Source organism: Elaeis guineensis, chromosome 11 (assembly GCF_000442705.2).
Source record: "Elaeis guineensis isolate ETL-2024a chromosome 11, EG11, whole genome shotgun sequence".
Taxonomy (NCBI): Eukaryota; Viridiplantae; Streptophyta; class Magnoliopsida; order Arecales; family Arecaceae; genus Elaeis; species Elaeis guineensis.
This window is the reverse complement of record NC_026003.2, coordinates 93241623-93264391: the sequence shown is the minus strand read 5'-3', so window position 1 is coordinate 93264391 and position 22769 is coordinate 93241623. Positions and strand designations below refer to the sequence as shown.

Genomic DNA, 22769 nt, shown 5'->3' with positions numbered 1-22769 from the left:
TCATGCGAGTTGTTCATGAAATGATCTGTGCTAGAATCTTGGCTGCTTTGACAGTATAAAAGGTCGCATCAGATGGACAGTTCAATTAGATCTGCATCAGTTTTAGGTGGTGCATTAAACACACCTAAGCCAAACAAGTCAAGGGAGACGATATCTACTCAAAGGGATACTATCTCCAAGATCTTTGAAGAAGGCATGATTTTATGCATCAATCTTAATCTGTTTTCATCAATGTCTTTTTGTCAGTGTCTTGATGTGTTCTGTTCTTCTGCCTCGTCTGATTGTTGGCATTCATATACAGTTGGTCTTTCAAATATAGTAGGTTTGTTAAAATCTGAGGACTTGGATGTGCAAATCCATGCAGTGAAGATGATTGCTAATCTTGCTGCTGAAGGTATGACAAATATCCAATTTCTTTCCGCACTATATTCTTATGCATCTGACCAATTTTATGTCTATGATCCAAACTGGTGTTTTGCATTTACTGATTTCTCCTAGAGATGATCTATATCCACTTGAATAATCAAAAAAGAATGTAACGCCATCATTTATTAGTCTATACATGCCTGCTTGAGGGTTGCTAATCTCTCTGCGAACACTATCCATACTTTGCAGAATTCTGTTTTCTTTTAATATATAGTAAATATGTTTCATTATAATGAATATTTTGAGCTTATGTGGCTGCATGTCCTGCATAAGAAATAGCATATTTTACTCATTAGATGCTTACTGTCCGCTAAGAAAAGAAAAAATCAGAATTATTTGCATCTAAGGCTTGCTCATGGATACTTTTCTTAATTTAAGAGATCCACAAATACCCATTTTCTCTTGAATAAAGTTCAAATTTATTATATCTGGACTTTATTTCTTAAGGATATCCTTGTTTTTGGAGATTTCATCTAGAGGAATGCATTTTAGATATCCAACTTCTCTCTTGCGCAATGCTGCAGGTTATTTTGTTTTGGAGTATTCTTTGGCTGATCTATGTGAACTACATGTCTTATTTAAATAGATCTGCAAAGGCCCATCATTTGCACAAAGCTTCAACGGTTCTGATTTTTTATATCCATTCCTTGACATGCTGCAGTAACTTGTCTGTGAGTGAACAAAAACTTTGTTGTCCTGCGTCATAAGAACGCCTTAAGTGGATATTAAGAGTCAGTTAATACAAGACAAGTGCAAGTTAAAAATTTCATTCCAAGGCTTAAAATATGTTTTACCTGCACTATATTATATGAGGCATCATGTTTGCATATTTTGTGTATCATGTAATTTGTCGCTTCAGAAAATAGTTGGGCAGGCCTGCATAGGCAATGGGAGCCAATATGAATGACTTCATCAACTGTAATGCTAATGTAATAATGTATGCAGTAGTTCATCTTTCTTGTGCTCTTTCATTGCAACTCACCATCCAACAACAGCTGCCCTCCCTGGGTCTGAGGTAATAGGGCTTCGCTCTGTTATCTGTCTTAAAGTAGCTCTAAGGTTTGGGTTTTGGATAACTGCAGTGCCTGGTGAACCATTAAGTTATTTTCTTCAGTGTTTAGTCTAACTGACTGGTCTTCGCTATATCTTTCCTATCAACTATTGAAGCTCTTTTCAGAACAGAATTGACTTTTTAAACTGGAGTAACAGTACTGCTGTTTACGTTACCTCTAAACTGGAAGGATACTAAGAAGATCTACTGCTCTTTGTGCGGATGTTATCTTAATGTAGTTGATTGGATATTTCAATGATAACCACTTTAAATGCTTCTCCATGTGGCAGCATGTAAAATAATATTTTACACCCTTTTCAGTTGTAGTTTCCCTTTCACTTTGCAGATATGAACCAGGAAAAGATTGTTGAGGAAGGAGGGTTGGACGCTCTACTTACGCTTTTAGAATCATCAGAGAATACATCCATCCATCGAGTTACTGCCGGTGCTCTAGCTAATTTGGCAATGAATGGTAAACAAATTTATATCTGAAGTTGGCATGATTATTTTACATTTGAATGGTTAGGTTTGTGGTTTTAAGAATGTAAGTTATATTTGTTCATGGCATTTAGAAAATAGAATTCTTTTAGCTAACTTGTTATGTAATGATAAAGAAAATTTAACAGTCAATGCTTGCAAAATTTTACAATAAATATAAATGAAGTAACCCCAAATGAGGATGGCTTATGAGTCCTCTTCTGTTCAGGTGTCCTATCAAGGCTATATTTTTCATCAATGCTAACTTTTGAATCATCTATATGCTCTCAAACTATTGGAAATACAACTATGAAATATTCAAAATGAACATCACCACATATTATTATCTTAACCTAAATGTTGGAACAAGAATCTTTGTATCTAACTGTCATTGTAGGATGCATCTTAACTCTCTGCCAACATGGTCTTTGTCAAGGAATTTGCTTGTAGAGGCTATAAGGTTTATTCAAACATACAATGCTCAATCTTTTACTTTATAGTCACAAGTTATGGTTTTATGCTTCATGTACTGACTCTTAATTATATTAGCTTTCCATGCCATGGAGCCATTTAGTGTGTAGTTTATTTGACAAGTAGGGAAGCCTGGTTTAAAATAACATTGTGCATGACCTTTGGCAAAAAATAATTTACTAATAGGGTTGAATTCATCAGATGATGAGAAAACAAAATATTTGGCACTTAGTTATTGACAAATATTTGATCCTTAAATAATGATTACTATTTCTTAACCTAGGTCAGCCTTCGTATGGAACCAATTTCCTTTTAGAGATCAATTGATGAGGAAGACTACTTTGACATATCTTGTGCTAGAAAGGATGAGTGATCAAGAAAAAATCAAAGAAGATTCTAATACCATATATTGTGGGTATTTTAATCTTTTACAAGCGGATCCTCTATCTTAATCTTTTATGAATATGTCCATTGCACACTCATTGAAACATGTGCCTCTGGTGCTGATAGATACCTTGTGTGCTGTACAAAATCTACAGTTATGTAATTGTATGATAACTAAGCATTAAAGCATCTTAAGGTGAATTGGAATAGCGGAAATGACATTTATAGCTGTAGCATTGATAAAAATTAGTTTATCCACCACAAATTGATCAGATTAATTTTTTATTTGCTTGATAAGAAGCAAAGTTATCATTAATTTAGCCATCCATTTCCTTGATTATGAAGAGATATAATAACTTGGCATGTGCCTAGTCTTGGACTTGGTTCGTGAACTTGCCCAATTATTGGAATGAATAAGCACTCTTGAACTTAGAATATTCAAAATAAAATAAAGATTTGGGATAAATTAAATGCACTCGCACTCAAGGACTAGATCGACTGATGCTTTGTATGTTATGACAAAATATATTCAAGTAAATGTGCTTTATATGACCTAGGTAAATCTTAAAATCATACTGACATGGAATGATAAGCTCGTTCTCTTCTACGCTATTAGTAGAAAATTGGTTTGTCATTCCCTTGAATCAAGAAATGTTGAACTATCCCGAACTGCGTGGTTTGGTGTATGCTGAACTATACTAGCAGCCTATCGGGATGGTTTTATCGTTCAAAATGAGAAACCAGCGAGGAGAGAAGGGAAGAGAGGAAAAGAGAGGGGGAGAGGGAGAGGGAAAGATCGGGGAGGCCGTCGGAGGTTGCTGGAGGGCTGTTGTGGCCGTTGCAGGGCTGCAGATGCTAGTGGTGTGCAGGATAGGGTGAATCTAAGAGAGGAAGAGAGAGAGAGGAAGGGGGAGGGAGGGAAGGAGAGGGAGAGCCATCTGTGGCCGACGGTAGCCATCGGAGGGTCAGGGAGGCCTCCAAAGGGCCCTCCCCCTCCGTGCGGCTGAAACAAAGGTGAGAAGCCCTTATTTCGATGGTAAAATCATGATCTTTATTTTTTTTCGAGATTTGATTTCATCGTGAATACCCCCCCCCAAAACAAAAACTACCATGAAATAGGGGTGGGTCACCTTTATTTTGACCCCACAGAAGCCATATAGGCTATTGCTGCTGTTCGGAGGCCTCGATGGCCCTTTGGTGGCCTCCCCACCGCCTTCTCCTCCTTTTCTCTCCCTTTGTCTGTCTCTCTATCTCTTTCTCTACTCTCATCTTCTCCAAGAGAGGGTAGAGCTTCGGAGGCCTTGGTGGTCCTCCAAGGGCCTCCTCGACCTTCTGTCTCTACCAGCCTTCCTTTCTTTCCATCTATACATCCCCTCTCTCTTGCTCTTCGGTCCTCCCTCTCCCCTGCTTTCACTTCGGTATCGGTTCGGGTCCGGTACGGGGCATACAGAACTATATTGTTGGTCGGTTGGCATAGGATTTAGTTCCAAATCAGCAAACCTTGTCCTGAATCATTGTTATTGATTTAGTATTTTAGATAGTTAAAAATCATATGTAATTTCAACAATTTATATAGATTATTTTGATGAAACTCATAAGGCTTGAAAAACTTGTGTTATCAACTTGATGGTTTGACAATGCCTTGGCAATTACAAATATCCATAGCTAATTAATTGTTTATGTCGCTTGGGGATGATGTTAAGTGACATAATGACTAAAACATTCCTAATAATGTCAATCAACATCTAGAACCTTGTTGTATTAGTATTTTGAAACTAAAACTCTTAGTTATGCTAGAAAACAAGTGTATCATTACAACAAGCTCATTATGCCTCATGAGCATATTGGCACATCAAAGACAACGTTATCAAACAAGTCTTCAAAACAAAGGATGCGGAACCATCTCGAACTGCTTAGTTCGGGGCATTCTAAGTCATGCTAGCAACGGACTGGAACGGTTCTAGCATTTGAAAAGAAAAACCAGCAAAAGAGGGCGAGAGGGAGAAGGAAAGAGAGGAAGAGAGAGAAAGAGGGGGATTGAGGGAGAGTGAGAGGGAGGGAGGGTTGTTGGAGGCTGCTAGAGGACCGTGAAGGCTGCCCTCTCCCTCTCCCACCCTCTCCCCCTCTTTCTTTTCCTCTCTCCCATTCTCCCTCCTTGCCACCCTCTCTGTTGAGTCGGTATGGACCCAGCTAGAATAGCATAGGGGCATTGTACCGAATCATGCTGTCAGCTGACAAGTTCGGCCTCCGGTACCAGCATAGTGAATCTTGCTTCAAAAGTCTACCCCAAGTTCAAGCACTTCGAAATAAGACTGCAAAGAAATTGAGCTGCCCATGAACATTGTGGGTTTTGTCAATAACATCTTATTTAAGCTTAGCTAGGAAATGAGCTATGCTAGAATATTTTGAAAGATGGGCTTTGAAAAGCCCGAGCTTGGGACACCATAGATTTCCAAAACGAAAAAAAGCATGGTGTGGCTTGTTTAAAAAAATGCTCATTTGGGTTTAGTTTGCATGATGAACAAGCTGAGCTTGGAGACAAAATGTTAGGCTTGGCTTGATCATAGTTTGAGCTTAATTACCCTTGTTATATAATGAACCAAGCCTTAGCAACCTACTTCTTAGGTTGCTTGGCTTCTTTGCACCCCTAACTTCAAGTGAAGGGGCACTATGCTTGATTTTTTCTTTGCCATGATCTTTATGAACTTATCTGCGCATTTTCTTTATTGAAATGGCAATCAATTTTGATGTCTTTTCTAGCTTCATGAAAGATTGAATGGTTGGCAATGTATGTTGTTGATTGATTTTCATAGAACAATTTGATAGGCCTTTTCACCAGTAACATCACTTCCAAAAGAAATGGATTTAGCCAAGGTCTGCCAAACTGTTACCAAGGCTTGTACGACCCAGTGACTGGTTTGATGTAGTATGGGGGTCCATATCATGCTGTTTCAAGGAGTACCAAAACAGGGAGAGGGAGGAGAGAGAGAAAGAGAGAGGAGGGAGGGAGAGGGAAGAGGGAGAGAGAGAGAGAGGGAGACTTACCAGTGACTCTTCTTTCGATGGCTCTTCCAGATCTCCACCTTGTTGTCCTTCCTCCGTTGCTTGCCTACCTTCATGTCCACTGCCACCTTGTACCTATTCTGGCAAGCCTCTAGCTGCTTGCTTGGCCTTAGCGACATGGCATTCAATGCCCGAAAATAAAGAAGAGAGATCAAGAAGAGAAGACCACTAGACAAAGAAGTGGAGGGCCAAAGGCTAAACCCTCCCGTAGCCCTAGCAAAGTGTGTGAGAGAGAGAGAGAGAGACTTATGGGTGACGGCTGATGTTGAAGAGGGGGAGCGAGTAGCATTCAGCAGCGAAGCTACTGAGAGAGCCTCGAAGGTTCTCAAACCATCGAACGGGAGGGTGGAATGTTATAAAACAACCAACCCGAGTGGCTGAACCATCTTGGGCTGGCATTGATATGGTTTGGTACTAATCAAACTACCTAGTTCAGGTCGGTTTTACGATCATAGTTTTTAGCCATACTATGTACTTTAGGTATGTCATTGATCGATATTCTTCTTCATGACTAGATCTTGCCCTCATTCTTTTTCATGCTGGTAGATTCTGCTAATTATTCTACAATAACCAACTATACATCTATGATGCAAAGATCTTATATAGTATACATTTATGCCCAATAGCATAGCCATGAATTAGGGTTATCATGGACTATCCAGTTCCAAACACCATAGGAGCTGGGTATATCTAGATAGGCATGAAGGGAGTGCAATTTCTACCCTACACGATTAAAGTTCTTTCTTTGATTGATATTATCAATTGTCGGGGCTAGATCTTGTGCTAGTACTTGCCAAGATGTCAGTACGGTACGGTATGAACCTGTATCGACATATGGTAATTTAAGTTAGCATAGCACCTATATAATGTGTCAGTGTGATATCACACTGAGCCCCTGTATCATTAAGGCTAACATTTTTATCACAAGTCTTCAAGGAATGCAACACAAGGATTTAGGAATTAAAGTAGAAGAAAATGGACAAGAGAAGGGTACAGACGGGAATTATTACCAACAATCCCTAACTCTAAGCATAAACATTCAGCCCTATGTCCAACATATTTGGAATCTTTATGGATCTTCAGCGGTTAAAACATTCCCATCTATGGCCACCTCCAGGTTATTTCAAGCTTTGAGAAACTGGAGGGATAGATCTACATTTGCATTTATGTTAGAGGAAAATTATGTCAAAAGGCTTTGAGACTGCAATTTCCAAGCATAGGTAAGTAACTCGTTGGTTTTCTTTTTCCCTCTGCTTTTGTAGGCCTTTAGTAGTTGGCTATTCTTGTTGTCCATTATGCAGTAGAGTGGTGGCTTCAGTTGTAACAGAAAATAAACTTGGGAATATCTCAATGGAATGGGGAATACATGACAAGAAATTGTCTTTCTCGGTTTTTGAGAGGATAGAAAGAAATGAAAGTACAATAAATGAATGCAATTTAACAGAAGAGAAAAGGAAAGAACAATGGAGGGATGTATTGCAGGCACTGCACAAAATCATTTCATTTTTTGATATGCCCATATGTATTAAAATAAGAACCAGAAAACCTAATATTTGTGATGATATATTATGGGGTGTTTAGTTACATTTCTTAAGAAAACCTTATTATTGTTCACAGCCATTGGTAATATCTGTGTGCAGTCCTGTAAATCATCAAATGCTCAATGATATTGCAATTTTGACACCCATTAGTATCAGTATCCTGGAGTCTTGTTCATCATCATATATTCAATGGAACCAATATGAGGGGAAATCCAAGAAAATCATTATATATCTTGACAACTGTAATAGTTTCCATACATACGGAGTCATATCAATCATAATCCCTGTTAAAGACATCCATGTTATATCTCTATCATATTTATCAAACTGGCATTGATGCATTTGTCTATTTTATCTTGTCCGATATTTGTAGGGTTGAACCAAGATCTAATAATGAGCAAAGGAGGTGCTCGATTATTAGCACATATAGCATCTAGGACGGATGATCCTCAAACTCTTCGGATGGTAGCTGGAGCAATTGCTAATTTATGTGGAAATGGTAATCATGATCATTGGACTTTTCAATATTTATCATCTATTACAAAAGATGAACTTTTGTTACGTTTTTGAGCTTTTTCAACCATTCATGATTTTTTCTGAAAAGGTTGGCGAGTAATGAGCACCAGATTTCTTTCTGTTGAAATTTAGTGGAAGTTCCCGATATAGTCTCATTTGGTGAATACTCTCTTGTCCTTGCAATTCTTTCTTCTAAATGCATAGGCAATGAAACATATCGAATGTTCACTAGTCGATTTATGAAACACAAGCATTACTTTTAGACTAAGTCAAATGTTATGTGATACAAAGTGGTATAAAAGCATTGATGTTGCTTGAGGGCAGATTAATTATGTTTATCTTTTGAGTTTGTCTTTAGGGTGTTCTCCTTTCTATTGTGGTGCAAACCAAAATAATCTATCCTTTGAAGGCCATGTTCAAGTGTCTCTAGGATTTATACCAAGTAAATTGGTTAGTGTCATGTTTGGATTTTCATCAGTATTCCTTTTTTTTTTGAATAAAATCACAAGCAAAATGTTTGAAAGGCTTAACTGTTTCTTACATTCATTTCAGCATTGTCATATTCAATTTTATGGGGCCTTTGTTTTACATATCTGATGCATCAAAATACTGAATAATCTGAACATCATGGTGTTTTGATGGGATAGGAAAATTGTTGTCATTTTGCATCATTTAAGGTCTTTTCTTTAGTTAAGAGCTTAGACTTGCTTGTCTAAAATTATAATTTAAACTATTTTATGCTCTTTTTTTCTTTTTTCTTTTTTTAGAGTTCAAGTGATTACGGTATGTATATGTGGGGATTAGGACATACCTAGGGATTTCACCAAGAAAAGATAAATAATCTTCAGATGATCTATATTGATTTGGAGTATGCTTCTGGTATTGTTCAGTGGAATGTACTTTGGTGCTTATTAAGAAATAAACTGTATATAAGGGATACACTGAAATTAATGTGTATCCAAGGGCAGTAAGAACTAAGAAGTGTCAGAAGCAATAATAGTGGCATGTGACTTTCCAGTTGCAATTACCCTGTAGTCAGGCCTGCACTGAGCTCATTATTTCTTTTTGTATATAAATCTGCTATTTATATCAAGGAAGAGGTCCTATGTTTTATGCTATTTGCGGACTAAAATATATTAATCATGAAACATAGATAGGGGTTGAATGCTAAATTATATTTGATAGAGGATTTAAAATTTGAAGAATAAATGCATAATGGGTGCAATTTTAGTGAAATGGAGTTGTTATGAACCCCCAAAATCAATAGCTAAATGATGTTACAATGTGGTTGACTCGACATCTTGGATCAATCATACAAAATGATGTAAATAGATGAAAATGAATTTGGTTGAATAAACTAGATCCACAAAAGTGGATAGGTGCTTTTTTTTTTTTTTTTTTTTTTTCTCTAGAAATTTTTTCTAGAAAAGAAAAAATAATAAAAGTGGAGAGATGCTTTTGGGGTGCAATATAATGGGCAGATGGTAACATAAGGAAACTTTTATGACATAGAAATAACAAAGTTGTGAACGCTTTTGTGGGTGTGAGCTTGAAAGCAGAAAGGGATTGGCTGTAGCAACGAACAATGGCACAAGCATTTCCTATATTATTCCATCAAAGGGGAAAGACTCTTCTGCTGAATGGGTCATAACACCAGCTCATCCACTCACTTAGACTGGGTAGAGTCTCATGTTCCACTCAAAAAAGATTCTAAATAGGCCTCCAGTATTTTGTTGTGTATTATCACAGCTTGCAAGGTTAACTAATTTCTTGGACCTGAGATTAGCAGTTGGACATCAGGTCAAAGATGCCAATCATGCTAGACAACTTCATACTCTGACAGTCACCTCCTTTTCCTGTAGAGTTCAGATAAGATTCTTACTTGAGAATTTCAAGAAACAATAATTTGCAGATGTTCCTGAAGTCAGATACCCTCTTTCTTTCTCTTTCTTCTTCCTCTTCTTCTTCTCTGGAAAAAAGTCAGAGGCCTATAATTGCCATGCATGAGAAGGCCAAGTCAACAGCCCGGCTTCCAAATTTGAATGGCTCATTATGCAATTCAAACTACCATACAAATAAAACATATGTTAGTGGAGGTTGCAAAGATCCTTTACTCTTCTATCATTACTCAATGATTCATGACCAATAACTTGGACATTTATTCAGTTTACTTAGATTTGAAGAAATGTATGATGCACACAAACTAGCAAGCTCCGTGTATAGTCTACATGAGGACAAGCCTGGGCATAACGGTAAGGTTGCTCTATTGTGACCTGGATGCCATGGGTCTGAAATATGGAAAGCCTTTCCACATGCGGAGTAAAGGTTGTGTATGTCCGACTCTTCCCATCCTTCAGTAGTGGGAGCCTCATGCACTAGTTCTGGCCACCCTTTTTTCATGTATAGTCTATGCCTTTATTGCTTTGCCTCTATTTGAACAATCGTCAACCTAAAAAAGTTGAAAAGGATCTGATTATTCTTTCTATAATTTTCTGTTAAACTGGCTAAATTTCTGCGAGAATTATGAGTCCTTTGTTTGCAATAGGTAGGCTAATACTTTAATATCTGATATTATTTTAAAGCCAACGAACTATGTACCTTGTAATAACTTGTAGCAAGAATATCACTGTATGGCATCAATAAAATTTTTTATTACTTGCAATAAGATTCAAAATATAGTGTTGATCCTGCATAGTCTCTGCTAGAGTTACATATCCTTCAAAATGGCTTGCAACGATCTTTTTTTCCTTTTTCCGTTTTAGAAATGAAACTGGCAATTTTGGAAAGAACTCTCAAATCTTATGCCTTCTTTAGGTGGAAAATTCTCCAATGTGCCGTCTTGATAGAACTTCCTATGCTAAATGATCCCCCGCGTCCCCCGCCCCCTCTCCTTTGTGTGTGGGGTGGGGTGGGGTGGGGAGGGGGAGTTGCATGTGTGGATGATCACACATTTATGCGTGTATATGCATGATGCAAAGAGTATTAAGATGTTCTTCATGAATGTTAATTTTATTCTGTAATTTCCTATTGAATCATTGTAATATAACATTGAATTCTTATCTTACAGAAAAGTTAAGGATGATGTTGAAAGAGGATGGTGGAATAAAAGCACTTTTGGGAATGGTCAGATCCGGAAATAATGACGTGATAGCACAGATTGCTAGAGGAATGGCAAACTTTGCAAAATGTGAATCGAGAGGAATCAAGCAAGGTTCTTGTCCTATGTTCTCATCTTGCCTATAGTGTTTAATTGTTGCTTTCTGGTTAGGTTATGTTATTTTGTTAAGATATAGTATGCTCGCACTTGCATTTTCTGAATTGTTGGGCCAACCGATTGCACAGATCACCGCAGGTAATGATGGTCCTGAAGATGAGATCTCGATGAAGTGTGCTTGAATAATATTTGTTAGTGATTCCAGATTAATTTTTGAAGTGTGTAGTAAAATACTCATAGTCGATGGAATTAGGGGGAATGGTAGGATCTTAGATTCATAAAATTCAATGAATCCACAAATTAGTTATTCGGCAACATTCCAGTTCATAAGTTCTGTTGATACAAAAATGGTCACATTCATGCTACTGGTGTGTTTATGGTAGAATAGCCAACTATGTTGTGGCAGCATTAGTAACTACTTTCTTCAAATTGGATTGTTTATGTTATGATCTTTGGTAAGGAATTCTTTTGGTCACTACCAAGATGATGAATCTATAATATTGAGTTTGCAAAGAGGTTTCCAGTGTTGTACACAAGAAGGTGCAGACAAGCATAAAATATCAATCTATACAACTCATTTGGGCAAGCTTTATGGTTCTTAACCTCTATTCTTAAATGTGATATTCATGTGTATGATGCTTCACTTGTAAAAAGTTGGTACTATGATATAATTTATAAAGGTATTAATTTCTGTTTTCATATGTTTGAGCTCTAGGATACAAAAGGGGGAGGTCTCTTCTTATTGAAGATGGTGCACTTAATTGGATGATTTCCAGTTCAACAACATTTTCAGCTCCGATAAGGCGCCACATTGAACTTGCTCTTTGTCATCTGGCTCAAAATGGTACATCTATTTGAGGTTCATGATACATAAATACTTTTTTTTTGCATTAATATCTGATTTATATTCTTTTCCATGATATTCGGGTAATTTGGTATGATATCATTATTTGAATAAATACAAGAACCTATCCATCCTAGTGCAAACAATGAAGTGCTAGGCCAAAGGTTCAGCCTCAGGATTTCATAGAATCCACCTTGTAAATTCATAACTATGGCTAACCCTTGTATAAACGTGCTGACATTATTTCTAAATCAACTAGGACACTTATAAGACTCTTGCCAACTATAACACAGCACTCTTCATTCAAATAAAAACTACTAAACTTTTGGTAATTTGATTTGACTCAAATTCAACTGTAATATCATGCTGAAATTTCAAGACAACTTTCGACTATCATAGCAACCAAATTTGCTAAAACTCAGCATAGAGAACTCGCAGAAGTCCAAGGGGGCTTGGAAATTCCTAAAGGAATCCTTGTTTGCATCATTTCCATAGTCCCTTTCTTTTTGCTGGTAAGATCAGTTTTTTTAAGCAAGAAATATATGCATCATGAACCTAAAGTCAGCTCTATCATACAAAACCATGTTTTTTTTTATCATGTGATCTCCTAAGGTAACAAGAATTGCCATTTGTAAGAACCCCAAAAGAATGTACTTTAGAGGCTCTGGTGGTTTACCCATAGATCTGTAGCCTGTCTGCCTCATTGTTTGATATGCTTGAATTAAATTTTCTTTCGATTTGTTTGTAGCTACCAAATGTAAGAAAGAAGTGCTTGGACCACCCCAGAAGGTTCTGCATCTATATTAATTTATTGGACATTTATTTTGAGTCATTTTCAATCAGAAAATTCTGTCACTACATCTATCTGACTCAATTTTTACAGGGTAAAATGAAGCCCATGATTTTACTTCAATCATTTATCATAGGGACTTTTTCTAGTTGAAAAGGAAGGCAGCTAAAAGGTCCATTTATTATCCCAACGTCCAGTGAAAATAGAGTCAAGTGTACCTAGAATTGGCACTGGCTTAGAACTTCAATCCATATAGCTCACAAAGTAACAATTGCCTTATACATACAAATTAATTCATGTAATCCTCAATATATGCAAATCTTTTGCCGGTCTTTTGTTTTATAGGAAATTTTGGCAAATCATATATCTAATGAAAATGTGTATATAACATGTTAGAAACATTACTTAGTTTCAAGAAGAAATATGTCATGCCCCGAACCCAACAACCGGTTCGGATACGTGATGGCCGCACACTTCTTAGAGCAAGCCCTAAAGAATATGCAAGGCCAAAAATAATTCATTACAATCTCAACATCCATAATATCTAATTTCAATAATAATTTGTAAAACTTGCATAATTACAATTGAAATTTCTTCAATCCTCTGATCAGGTATCATGACACTCTATCTATACATCTGCTCACCCGCAAATCCAAACCATAGCCAACCATGAGCATTTTGTAACTCTGAGAAGAAAAAGAAAAATAAAGGGGTGTGAGCTTTACAGCTCAGTAAGAATTTTTATATCACACCAATATAATAATATAATTTGAAAATAAGGATAAGCAATAAAACATAAAATCCTATGTTCAATATCCGGAATAATGCAAACATCTATAAATTATCTGTCTTGTCAAAAGAAATGCATCATCATATGTTAACAGGTGAAATACTTTTGTTCAACAATTGTTTCATGTCTTATCTTTCATTTCTCTTTTCATAATCACATGATTTTTAATTTTTTCTTTCTGGCTTTGGACTAACCAAGTCTATACTTCAGTCATCATCTGAATCAATTTTCACTTAAAAACCTTTCAAGGCTGTCCTAGGATGAGCTCCTGACCGGCTGTCCCACGTACGAAAGCCCGTTAGAAGCTGTCCTAGGCATAAGCTCCTGGTGGGCTGTCCCAAGCATGAGCTTCTGGCCGGCTGATTTATCTATAAGCCAGTGGGGGTTGTCCCAGGCATAAGCTCCTGACGGACAGTCCTAGACATAAGCTCCTGACGGGCTGTTTCACATAACAAGGCTAGTTCATACCATATCTCTTTTTTTTATTTAATCATTATGTATTGATTTCATCAAATCAATTCCGACTTACATTATGATCAATTTAGATATGTCATATCCATATAATCATGCCATCAATCTCTGATATATATATATGTTGACATAACATACTCATGCTTAAAATCAAATAACAGTATCTTAGATATAATAAATTCATCGATCTCAAATCCGACGATGCAAAATCAATGATGCAAGACCAACAGTAAAATAGCACATATATAATGATGATCATGTACAGGAATTCTTACTTCTATCGGTAACTGATCCAAGCATAGAAATCAATGTTCTTCTTTGATTTATGGATTTCGAAAACAAGATATTCTACTTGACATCTTATGCAGACAATCATATCTCTTCATGATCCTGATCAAATATAAAAATCATATACGGATAAACGATCCTAATAACATAAATTCAAGACCTGTTTTAGGATCAACCAAGATGGGGATTTGTCTAAGTATCTGGACCCTCCATTGGTCCACAAGACTTTTAGAGAGAAAAAAATCCATGAAGGAGAGAAAATTCTAGAGAGAAAATTTTAGAGAGAGTGGAGAGAGAATCTTTGTATATTTCAGATGAAAAAATTATGATTGAGATCATCAGAGGTTATATCAGAGTGACTGAATATGAATTAATCATAATCAGATGTTATAAATTTCGAATAAAGATCGGACTGGGATTCAATCTACTGCACGAATTTCGAAGCGATTTCAGGTTATCTTATTTTCATCTCAAATTTGTCTTAGGATCCGTGATGCAATTAGAGAGAGAAAAAGAGAGAATAAAAAGATCTTAGAGAAAAAATCCATAAAGAGAGAGAAAATATCTAGAGAGAGAAAATAGAGAGAAAGTGGAGAGAAGAGAGAAAAGAGAGAGAAAGAAGAGAGAGGAGAGAGGAACGAAAGAGAACTCTCTCTTATTTTTTTCTTCTTTTTATTTTATTTTATTTTCTTTTATTTTCCTTTATTTTTCTTTATTTTTCTTCTTTTTCTTTTCTTTTCTTTTCTTCCTCTTCCTTGGCTGAACGGGGGACGGACTAGGGGGAGGCTCGGTGGCTCGGCTCCGACGAAGGGTGGCGGCGTGGTCGGATGTCCGGTAGCAGGTGGAGGCGGCAGTGGAGCAAGGGATGGCCGGCGGTAAGGTTTGACCGACAAGAAATCAAGAAGAGATCGGAAAAATAGGGGACCGCCGCTTTTTCTTTTTATTTTTCAGTCATTGGCCGGTCACCGACGGCCAAGATCCTCAGGGAAGAGGGATAGAGAGATGAAGTCCTATCCTACGGGTGAGATGCTGTAGACAACGACGTCGGTGTTCGAAAAAGAGAGGAAGATGGTCCGACCGAAAAGAGCAAAATAGGGCCTTATGGTTTTGTGGGTTTCCAACGAACCCGACGGCCGGCGAGGGTGGACAAAGCCATGGGAAGGAGGGGAAGGAAGAGAGGAAGGAGGGTCGGGGCTTACCTCCGACTCCGGTGAGGTCTCCTGCGAGAATTTGAGACGAACATGGTGAGGACATCCGCAACTTCAACAAAAAAATTCGAGAAAAATAAGAAGAGAAATCCGATGCTCGTCGTGGCTAGCCATGGAGGAGGGAAGGAAGATTTTATAGACGCCTTCCTAGGGTTCCTAGTGGCCCAGGAGTCCTTATTTTAGTCGGCAAGAGGAGGAAGAAGAAGACTCCCATTGGGAGTCTTTTAGTTCCATTTTTTTTTTCTTTTGGGCGGGCTTAGTGGACCTAAATCTAGATGGGCTTGATCCAGGGCCCAATAGGCTGGGTTATTACATTCTCCCCCTCTTAAAATAATTTCGTTCTCGAAATTAAGTTACGTTGTTTGTCATATATTCTAAAAATATACATGCATCATGTCATTCTCACGCTTCCAATGATGTCTTACATATTATTTATTTCTCATGATCTTGTTATAAGAAAATTATTTGAAATCTCAAACTCATTTCCTTCCTTTTTCTTTTTATTTTTTTTTCAAAGAGCAGTAATATTTTAGACTTGTATTAACATACCACAAGTATTTATTTCAATACATTCCACTCGATATTCATAATTATCTCAGACTACCTATGATGTAAAAATAAAGAAAGGTCGAATATTGGACACTCTTCACAATCATCGATTTCTTTTTTCTCTTGACCTTTCAATTAATTTAATAGATAGACTTTCATCTTAAGAAAACCTTAATCTTCTATGTCATTTCGAATAGCAATGTTAAGTTTTGGAAAAAAAGAAAAAAAAATGATATTTGTGTGAAGACATTCTAGGTTTGCACTAATAATAGAACTATCAAGCTATTAATAATAAACTTGAGATGTCTAGGGTTCTTCTTGGTATTATCTGCAATGAAATAACTTACTGACAGAAATTGCTCGGCTATGATCAGATTAGGTCAAAAATCTGTAGCATCCTTTCATTATCAATAAAATCTTTCCTTATTTGCAACTAATGTATTCCATCATAATATCTTTTGAATCAAGAAATTAATATTTTTAATCAATTTAATCCACCACGTTTTTACTGCGCACTCTGATATTAATTTATCAAATTATATAGGTTTATCAAAAGATAAGAATATCTTTGTATGTTAGATCAATCAAAGATAGATCCAACTTTCAAATTTCATATAAAACTTAGAGCAAAACTTTAAGTTTCTTTATCTTTACTACCTTTGGGTATAGCATATTAAAATTAAATCTTGATATACTTCCTATATTTGAAATCATTGCATAAGTTTCATCACTTTTCAAGAATCCAACATATCTAGAATCAATTGGAGTTAACCTTAAATTTACCTTACAATCATTTAGATAATTTTCAAATCAATCTTCCTTTTTAAAAGAATTAACTCCAACTTGAAGAAGCTAGAAGAATTCAAGTCAACATCTTTGTAAGTAGAATCAACTTAGTTATTTCTTATAGAGCTTCCTTCATCACAATCCTTCACATCAATAAATAAATCCATGCAAATTTTTATCCCTTATATAAGTTATTCAAAATTTAACAATAACAAAATATCTTAGTTCAACTCAGAAATCCGAATTCTGTCTTGAATTACAGTCCACAATCTTCAATAATCACAAGAAAAAAAAGAAATCTAATCCAAAAATGAAATACAAATTATTACATATTTCATCATAACCTATATATCATACTCTAACAAAACTAATTTCTTATTCAAATCATCAAAATTTTTTAGATCCACTTAGAAAAGCAAACTTTTGACTTGAAATTCAATGTAATTTAAAAGATCAAAACAATCACATCCAAATATGATATTTTGAATAACCAAAGATTTCACCAAGATGTATATCTCATATTCTCATAATAAAATTCAAGTATATTTTTCATCTAAAGTTGAGTTTCATATATGACCTCTTATGGGTTCAATGCTCAAAAATATTTCTCTCTCATATGATGTAATTTTTTCTTAGATCAAACCCTAATTAACTTTCTTTTGATAAGTCCAAAATTTATAATGCTCAAACAATTATCATCAAATTAGAAAAAATGTTATGATCTTCAATTATATAAGTTTAACATTCCAAAATCATCTAGTATACTCAACATAACTTATCAATACTTTACACTTCATTTCAGGATCAACTCTTCTCATACTTAGGTCAACTTTACTAATTGAAATCCAACATATACTCGTCAATTTTATTATAGATATCCTATACCACTTATGCATAAATTTCATCATAATATTTATTGATTCGAAATCTAATTACTGAATCATTTTTTTTATGTCTATCATGTTCTTTATGATCATAATCTAAGTTCAAATATCACTAAAGTCACAATTTCAAATAATTATAATCTTAAGATTAAATACCTTAAGTTATATTCTTTAATATCATTCTATCATATCCTTAATGATCATAACCTTAAACTCTGATATTATCAATCATACTTTATTGATTATAATCCTAGAAATGTCACAGTCCCTAATGATTATAAAAATCCTGATACCACTTCAGTCATATGCTCTGATATCACTCTATCACATTCTATTGATCATACATAAAGCTTTGATATCTCTTCGTAATTTCTAATGATCTTAAACTGAAGCTCTGATATTATTTTATCATATCCTAATCACTTATATTATAATCTCCAATGATCATAACTTAAGCTCTGATACTATTCTATCATGTCCCGAACCCAACAATCGGTTTGGATACATGATGGCCGCACACTCTTTAGAGCAAGCCCTAAAGAATATGCAAGGCCAAAAATAATTCATTACAACCTCAACGTCCATAATATCTGATTTCAATAATAATTTATAAAACTTGCATAATTACAATTGAAATTCCTTCAATCCTCTGATCAGGTATCGTGACACTATCTATACATCGTCAAAAATAATTCATTACAATCTCAACATCCATAATATCTGATTTCAATAATAATTTGTAAAACTTGCATAATTACAATTGAAATTTTTTTCAATCATCAGGTATTATGACACTTTATCTATACATCTGCTCACCCGCAAATCCAAACCATAGCCAACCATGAGCATTCTATAACTCTGAGAAGAAAAAAAAATGTAGGGGTGTGAGCTTTACAGCTCAGTAAGAATTTTCATATCACACTAATATAATAATATAATCTGAAAGTAAGGATAAGCAATAAAACATAAAATTTTATGTTCAATATCCGGAATAATGCAAACATCTATAAATTATCTGTCTTGTCAAAAGAAATGCATCATCATATGTTAACAGGCGAAACACTTTTGTTCAACAATTATTTCATGTCTTATTTTTCATCTCTTTTCATAATCACATGATTTTTAATCTTTTCTTTCTGGCTTTGGACTAACCAAGTCAGTCATCATTCGAATCAATTTTCACTTAAAAGCCTTTTAAGGCTGTCCCAGGATGAGCTCCTGGCCGGCTGTCCCACGTACGAAAGTCCGTGAGAGGCTGTCTTAGGCATAAGCTCCTGGCGGACTGTCCCAGGCATGAGTTCCTAGCCAGTTGATCCACTTATAAGACAGTGGGGGCTGTCCCAGGCATAAGCTTCTGGCGGGCAGTCCCAGGCATAAGCTCCTGACGGGCTATTCCATATAACAAGGCTAGTCCATACCATATCTCTTTTTTCATTTAATTATTATGTGTTGATTTCATCAAATCAATTTCGACTTACATTATGATCAATTTAGATATGTCATATCTATATAATCATGCCATCAATCTCTGATACATATATATTGACATAACATACTCATGCTCAAAATTAAATAACAGTATCTCAAATATAATAAATTCATCGATCTCAAATCCGACGATGCAAAATCAATGATGCAAGACTAATAGTAAAATAGCATATATATAATGGTGATCATGTACAGGGATTCTTATCTCTACCGGTGACTGATCCAAGTATAGAAATCAATGTTCTTCTTTGATTTATGAATTTTGAAAACAAGATATTCCACTTGACATCTTATGCAGACAATCATATCTCTTCATGATCCTGATCAAATATAAAAATCATATACGGATAAACGATCCTAATAACATAAATCCAGGACTTGTCTTAGGATCAACCAAGATGGGGATTTGTCTAAGTATCTGGACCCTCCATTGGTCCACAAGATTTCTAGAGAGAAAAAATCCATGAAGAGAGAATTTTAGAGAGGGAAAATTTTAGAGAGAGTGGAGAGAGAATCTTCGTATCTTTCAGATGAAGAAATTATGATTGAGATCATCAGAGGTTATATCAGAGTGATTCAATATGATTAACCATAATCAGATGCTATAAATTTTGAATAAGAATCGGACTGGGATCCAACCTACTGCACGAATTTTGAAGCGATTTCAGATCATTTTATTTTCATCTCAAATTTGTCCTAGGGTCCGTGATGCAATTAGAGAGAGAAAGAGAGAGAATAGAAAGACCCTAGAGAGATAAAATCCATAAAGAGGGAGAAAAGGTCTAAAGAGAAAATAGAGAGAAAGTGGAGAAAGAAGGTAGAGAGAAGAGAGGAAAGAGAGAGAAAGGAGAGAGAGGAGAGAGGAAAGAGAGAGAACTCTCTCTTATTTTTTTTTTCTTCTTTTTATTTTATTTTATTTTATTTTATTTTTTTTACCTTTCTTTTCCTTTTTTTTTCCTTCTTTTTCTTTTCTTTTCTTCCTCTTCCTTGGCCGAACAAGGGACGGACTGGGGGAGGCTCGTTGGCTCAGCTCCGGTGAAGGGCGGCAGTGTGGTTGGATGTCCGACAGCAGGTGGAGGTGGCGGTGGAGCAAGGGATGGCCGGCGGCAAGGTTCGACCTGCAAAAATCAAGAAGAGATCGGAAAAACAGGAGACCGTCGCTTTTTCTTTTAATTTTTCGGTCATTGGCCGGTCACCGACGGCCAAGACCCTCAGGGAAGAGGGATAGAGAGATGAAGTCCTATCCTATGGGTGAGACGCCGCAGACAACGACGTCGGTGGTCGGAAAAGAGAGGAAGATGGCCCGACCGAACAGAGCAAAACAGGGCCTTATGGTTTTGTGGGTTTCTCGACGAACCTGATGGCCGGCGAGGGTGGACAAAGCCATGGGAAGGAGGGTAAGAAAGAGAGGAAGAAGGGTCGGGGCTTACCTCCAACTCTGGTGAGGTCTCCTGCGAGAATTTGAGACGAACATGATGAGGACATCCGCAGCTTCAACTAGAAAAATAAGAAGAGAAATCCGGTGCTTGTTGTGGCTAGCCATGGAGGAGGGAAGGGGGATTTTATAGAGGCCTTCCTAGGGTTCCTAGTGGCCCTAGGAGTTCTTATTCTAGTCGGTAAGAGGAGGAAGAAGAAGACTCCTGGGAGTCTGCTAGTTCCTTTTTTTTTTTTTTGGGCGGGCTTAGTGGACCTAAATCTAGATGGGCTTGATCTAGGGCCCAATAGGCTGGGTTATTACAAAACAAACATATGGTTCTTGTATTGAGGGTCTCTATCCTTTATATGGTCTCTCATTTTGTTTCATCTTCTACAATATACCCTAATAATTTTTATTCAAGCTGGATTGTCATGCAAGATGATTAGTAGTTGCAAAATTTATGGAAGGAGAAGCTCCTAATATTTGTGAAACAATTGACATGCATCTTATTCTGGTTTATTTTCAATTTACCATCCACCATCCTGTGAAGCTCCTAAAAACAAAACAGATTTATCTTTTTTTTTTTTTTTTTTGATTTTAAGTTGAATCTTTCCACCTGATCTTTCTTAACATCAATATTTGAATCTAAACTAAGCTCACATCTTCATTTATATTTCACCTCAAAGATGGGAAACATTTAAAGCTTGTCTAGTTTCTGCAGAGGATAATGCCAGAGATTTTGTATCCAATGGAGGTGTCAAAGAACTAGTTCGTATATCACAGGAGTCCTCAAGAGAAGATATGCGCAACCTTGCAAGCAAGGCCTTGAATTCAAATCCAACCTTTTTGGCAGAGACGAGAGGTGTATGAAAGAATTTAATGTTGTAAAGTGCCAACTCCTTGTGCAACCGATCCGATTATGGGAACATTGGTTTCCCATTTGCAACTTATATTTGGAGAGTAATGGGAAAAGTGCCATTGCATTTTTGAGCATAACTAGATATTATATTGCATATTGTGATTGTTATAACTTAAGCTAGACTGACTATCATTTGTAAATAATTGAGCATTGTACTAACTTACAGCACAAAAGAATTAGATTTTGGAGGCAAATGCAAGCAAAGTCATGTTGTAACTTGAAGCCAACCAGATGTATAATGAGTACAGTGGAATCCCATTTGTCGCCTATATTTGGACCATGATAGGTGATATACATGTCCAGAGAAATGAAAACAAATTGGAGTATAGAATTTTGTAATTCCTGCACCATCTCATAGTCTGTAGCACACAAATTTGCATAATTGAGATTAGACAGAACTTTATTTTTTTTTCCTTTAATGGTAAGTGGGAGGGATAAAGCTTATCATATGTATCTAACATAATATGGACTTGAATCTCATTGAATGTTATAGCAGCGTTTGTAATGGGTATCTATTTTAAGTGAAGATTTGCTTTCCCATATTATGAACTGAAAGCACACCTGCATAAACCCCACTTTAAAATAAATTATATGAGAAGTTTTTTGAGATTTTGTAACCATGCCATGGTCAACCGGTGTAAGTGCTTAAACGGAGCATTGCCTCAGTGATCTCATCTCTTATAGCAGGTTTACTGTAAGTTGTATGAACCTGAGACATGAAGCCATGAAGGGAGATTCTCATAAATAGAAGCTGTGCAGGACCAAATTAATCAAGACTAGCGCATTTGATCAGACTGTTTCTTCCTGATTGAAATTTTATCAAGCTATTTCACCTATACATGGATTAATTTTACAAGAAGTTGATTGATGCTTCAATGACACCAAGGTAGAGAATGTTGTCATGAAATGCATGAAATATGTTTGTGCAGTCAATACGTGTAAATCATTTCTTTTCCTACCTCCACATACAAGAACCATATAGTTATTATCCCAGGTTTGATGTCCATCTACATTAGAAATTGTTCCATTTGTAGGCGCTCACAAAGTGATCAGGGAAATATATGATAAAAGTCATATGCAATGGTCACATTCACCCTTCTATCAAGATAAAGATATGAACTTTGAAAGTTATCCACTCTCAATTTTATGTCAAAATTCTTCTCTTGGATTTTAAACCAATATGTTTCTCCCA

The 22769-nt window shown here is 36.1% G+C and overlaps 1 protein-coding gene across 3 annotated transcripts in view; it reads left to right on the top strand.

Moving 5' to 3' along the window:
- The window catches only part of LOC105061134 (kinesin-like protein KIN-UA), a 49517-nt gene extending 27470 nt beyond the window's left edge, over window positions 1-22047 (top strand). Inside the window, exons 14-20 of one of the 3 annotated variants that reach the window (XM_029260721.2) lie at window positions 55-193; window positions 302-394; window positions 1824-1949; window positions 7787-7912; window positions 10997-11140; window positions 11859-11987; window positions 21371-22047. In XM_029260721.2, coding sequence (XP_029116554.1) covers window positions 55-193; window positions 302-394; window positions 1824-1949; window positions 7787-7912; window positions 10997-11140; window positions 11859-11987; window positions 21371-21528 — 915 coding nt within the window. In that variant the 3' untranslated portion in view covers window positions 21529-22047. The remainder of the gene's footprint in view (window positions 1-54; window positions 194-301; window positions 395-1823; window positions 1950-7786; window positions 7913-10996; window positions 11141-11858; window positions 11988-21370) is intronic. The other 2 variants (XM_029260720.2, XM_010945099.4) reach the window with 2 other exon arrangements.
- The last annotated feature ends 722 nt before the right edge of the window (window positions 22048-22769 follow it).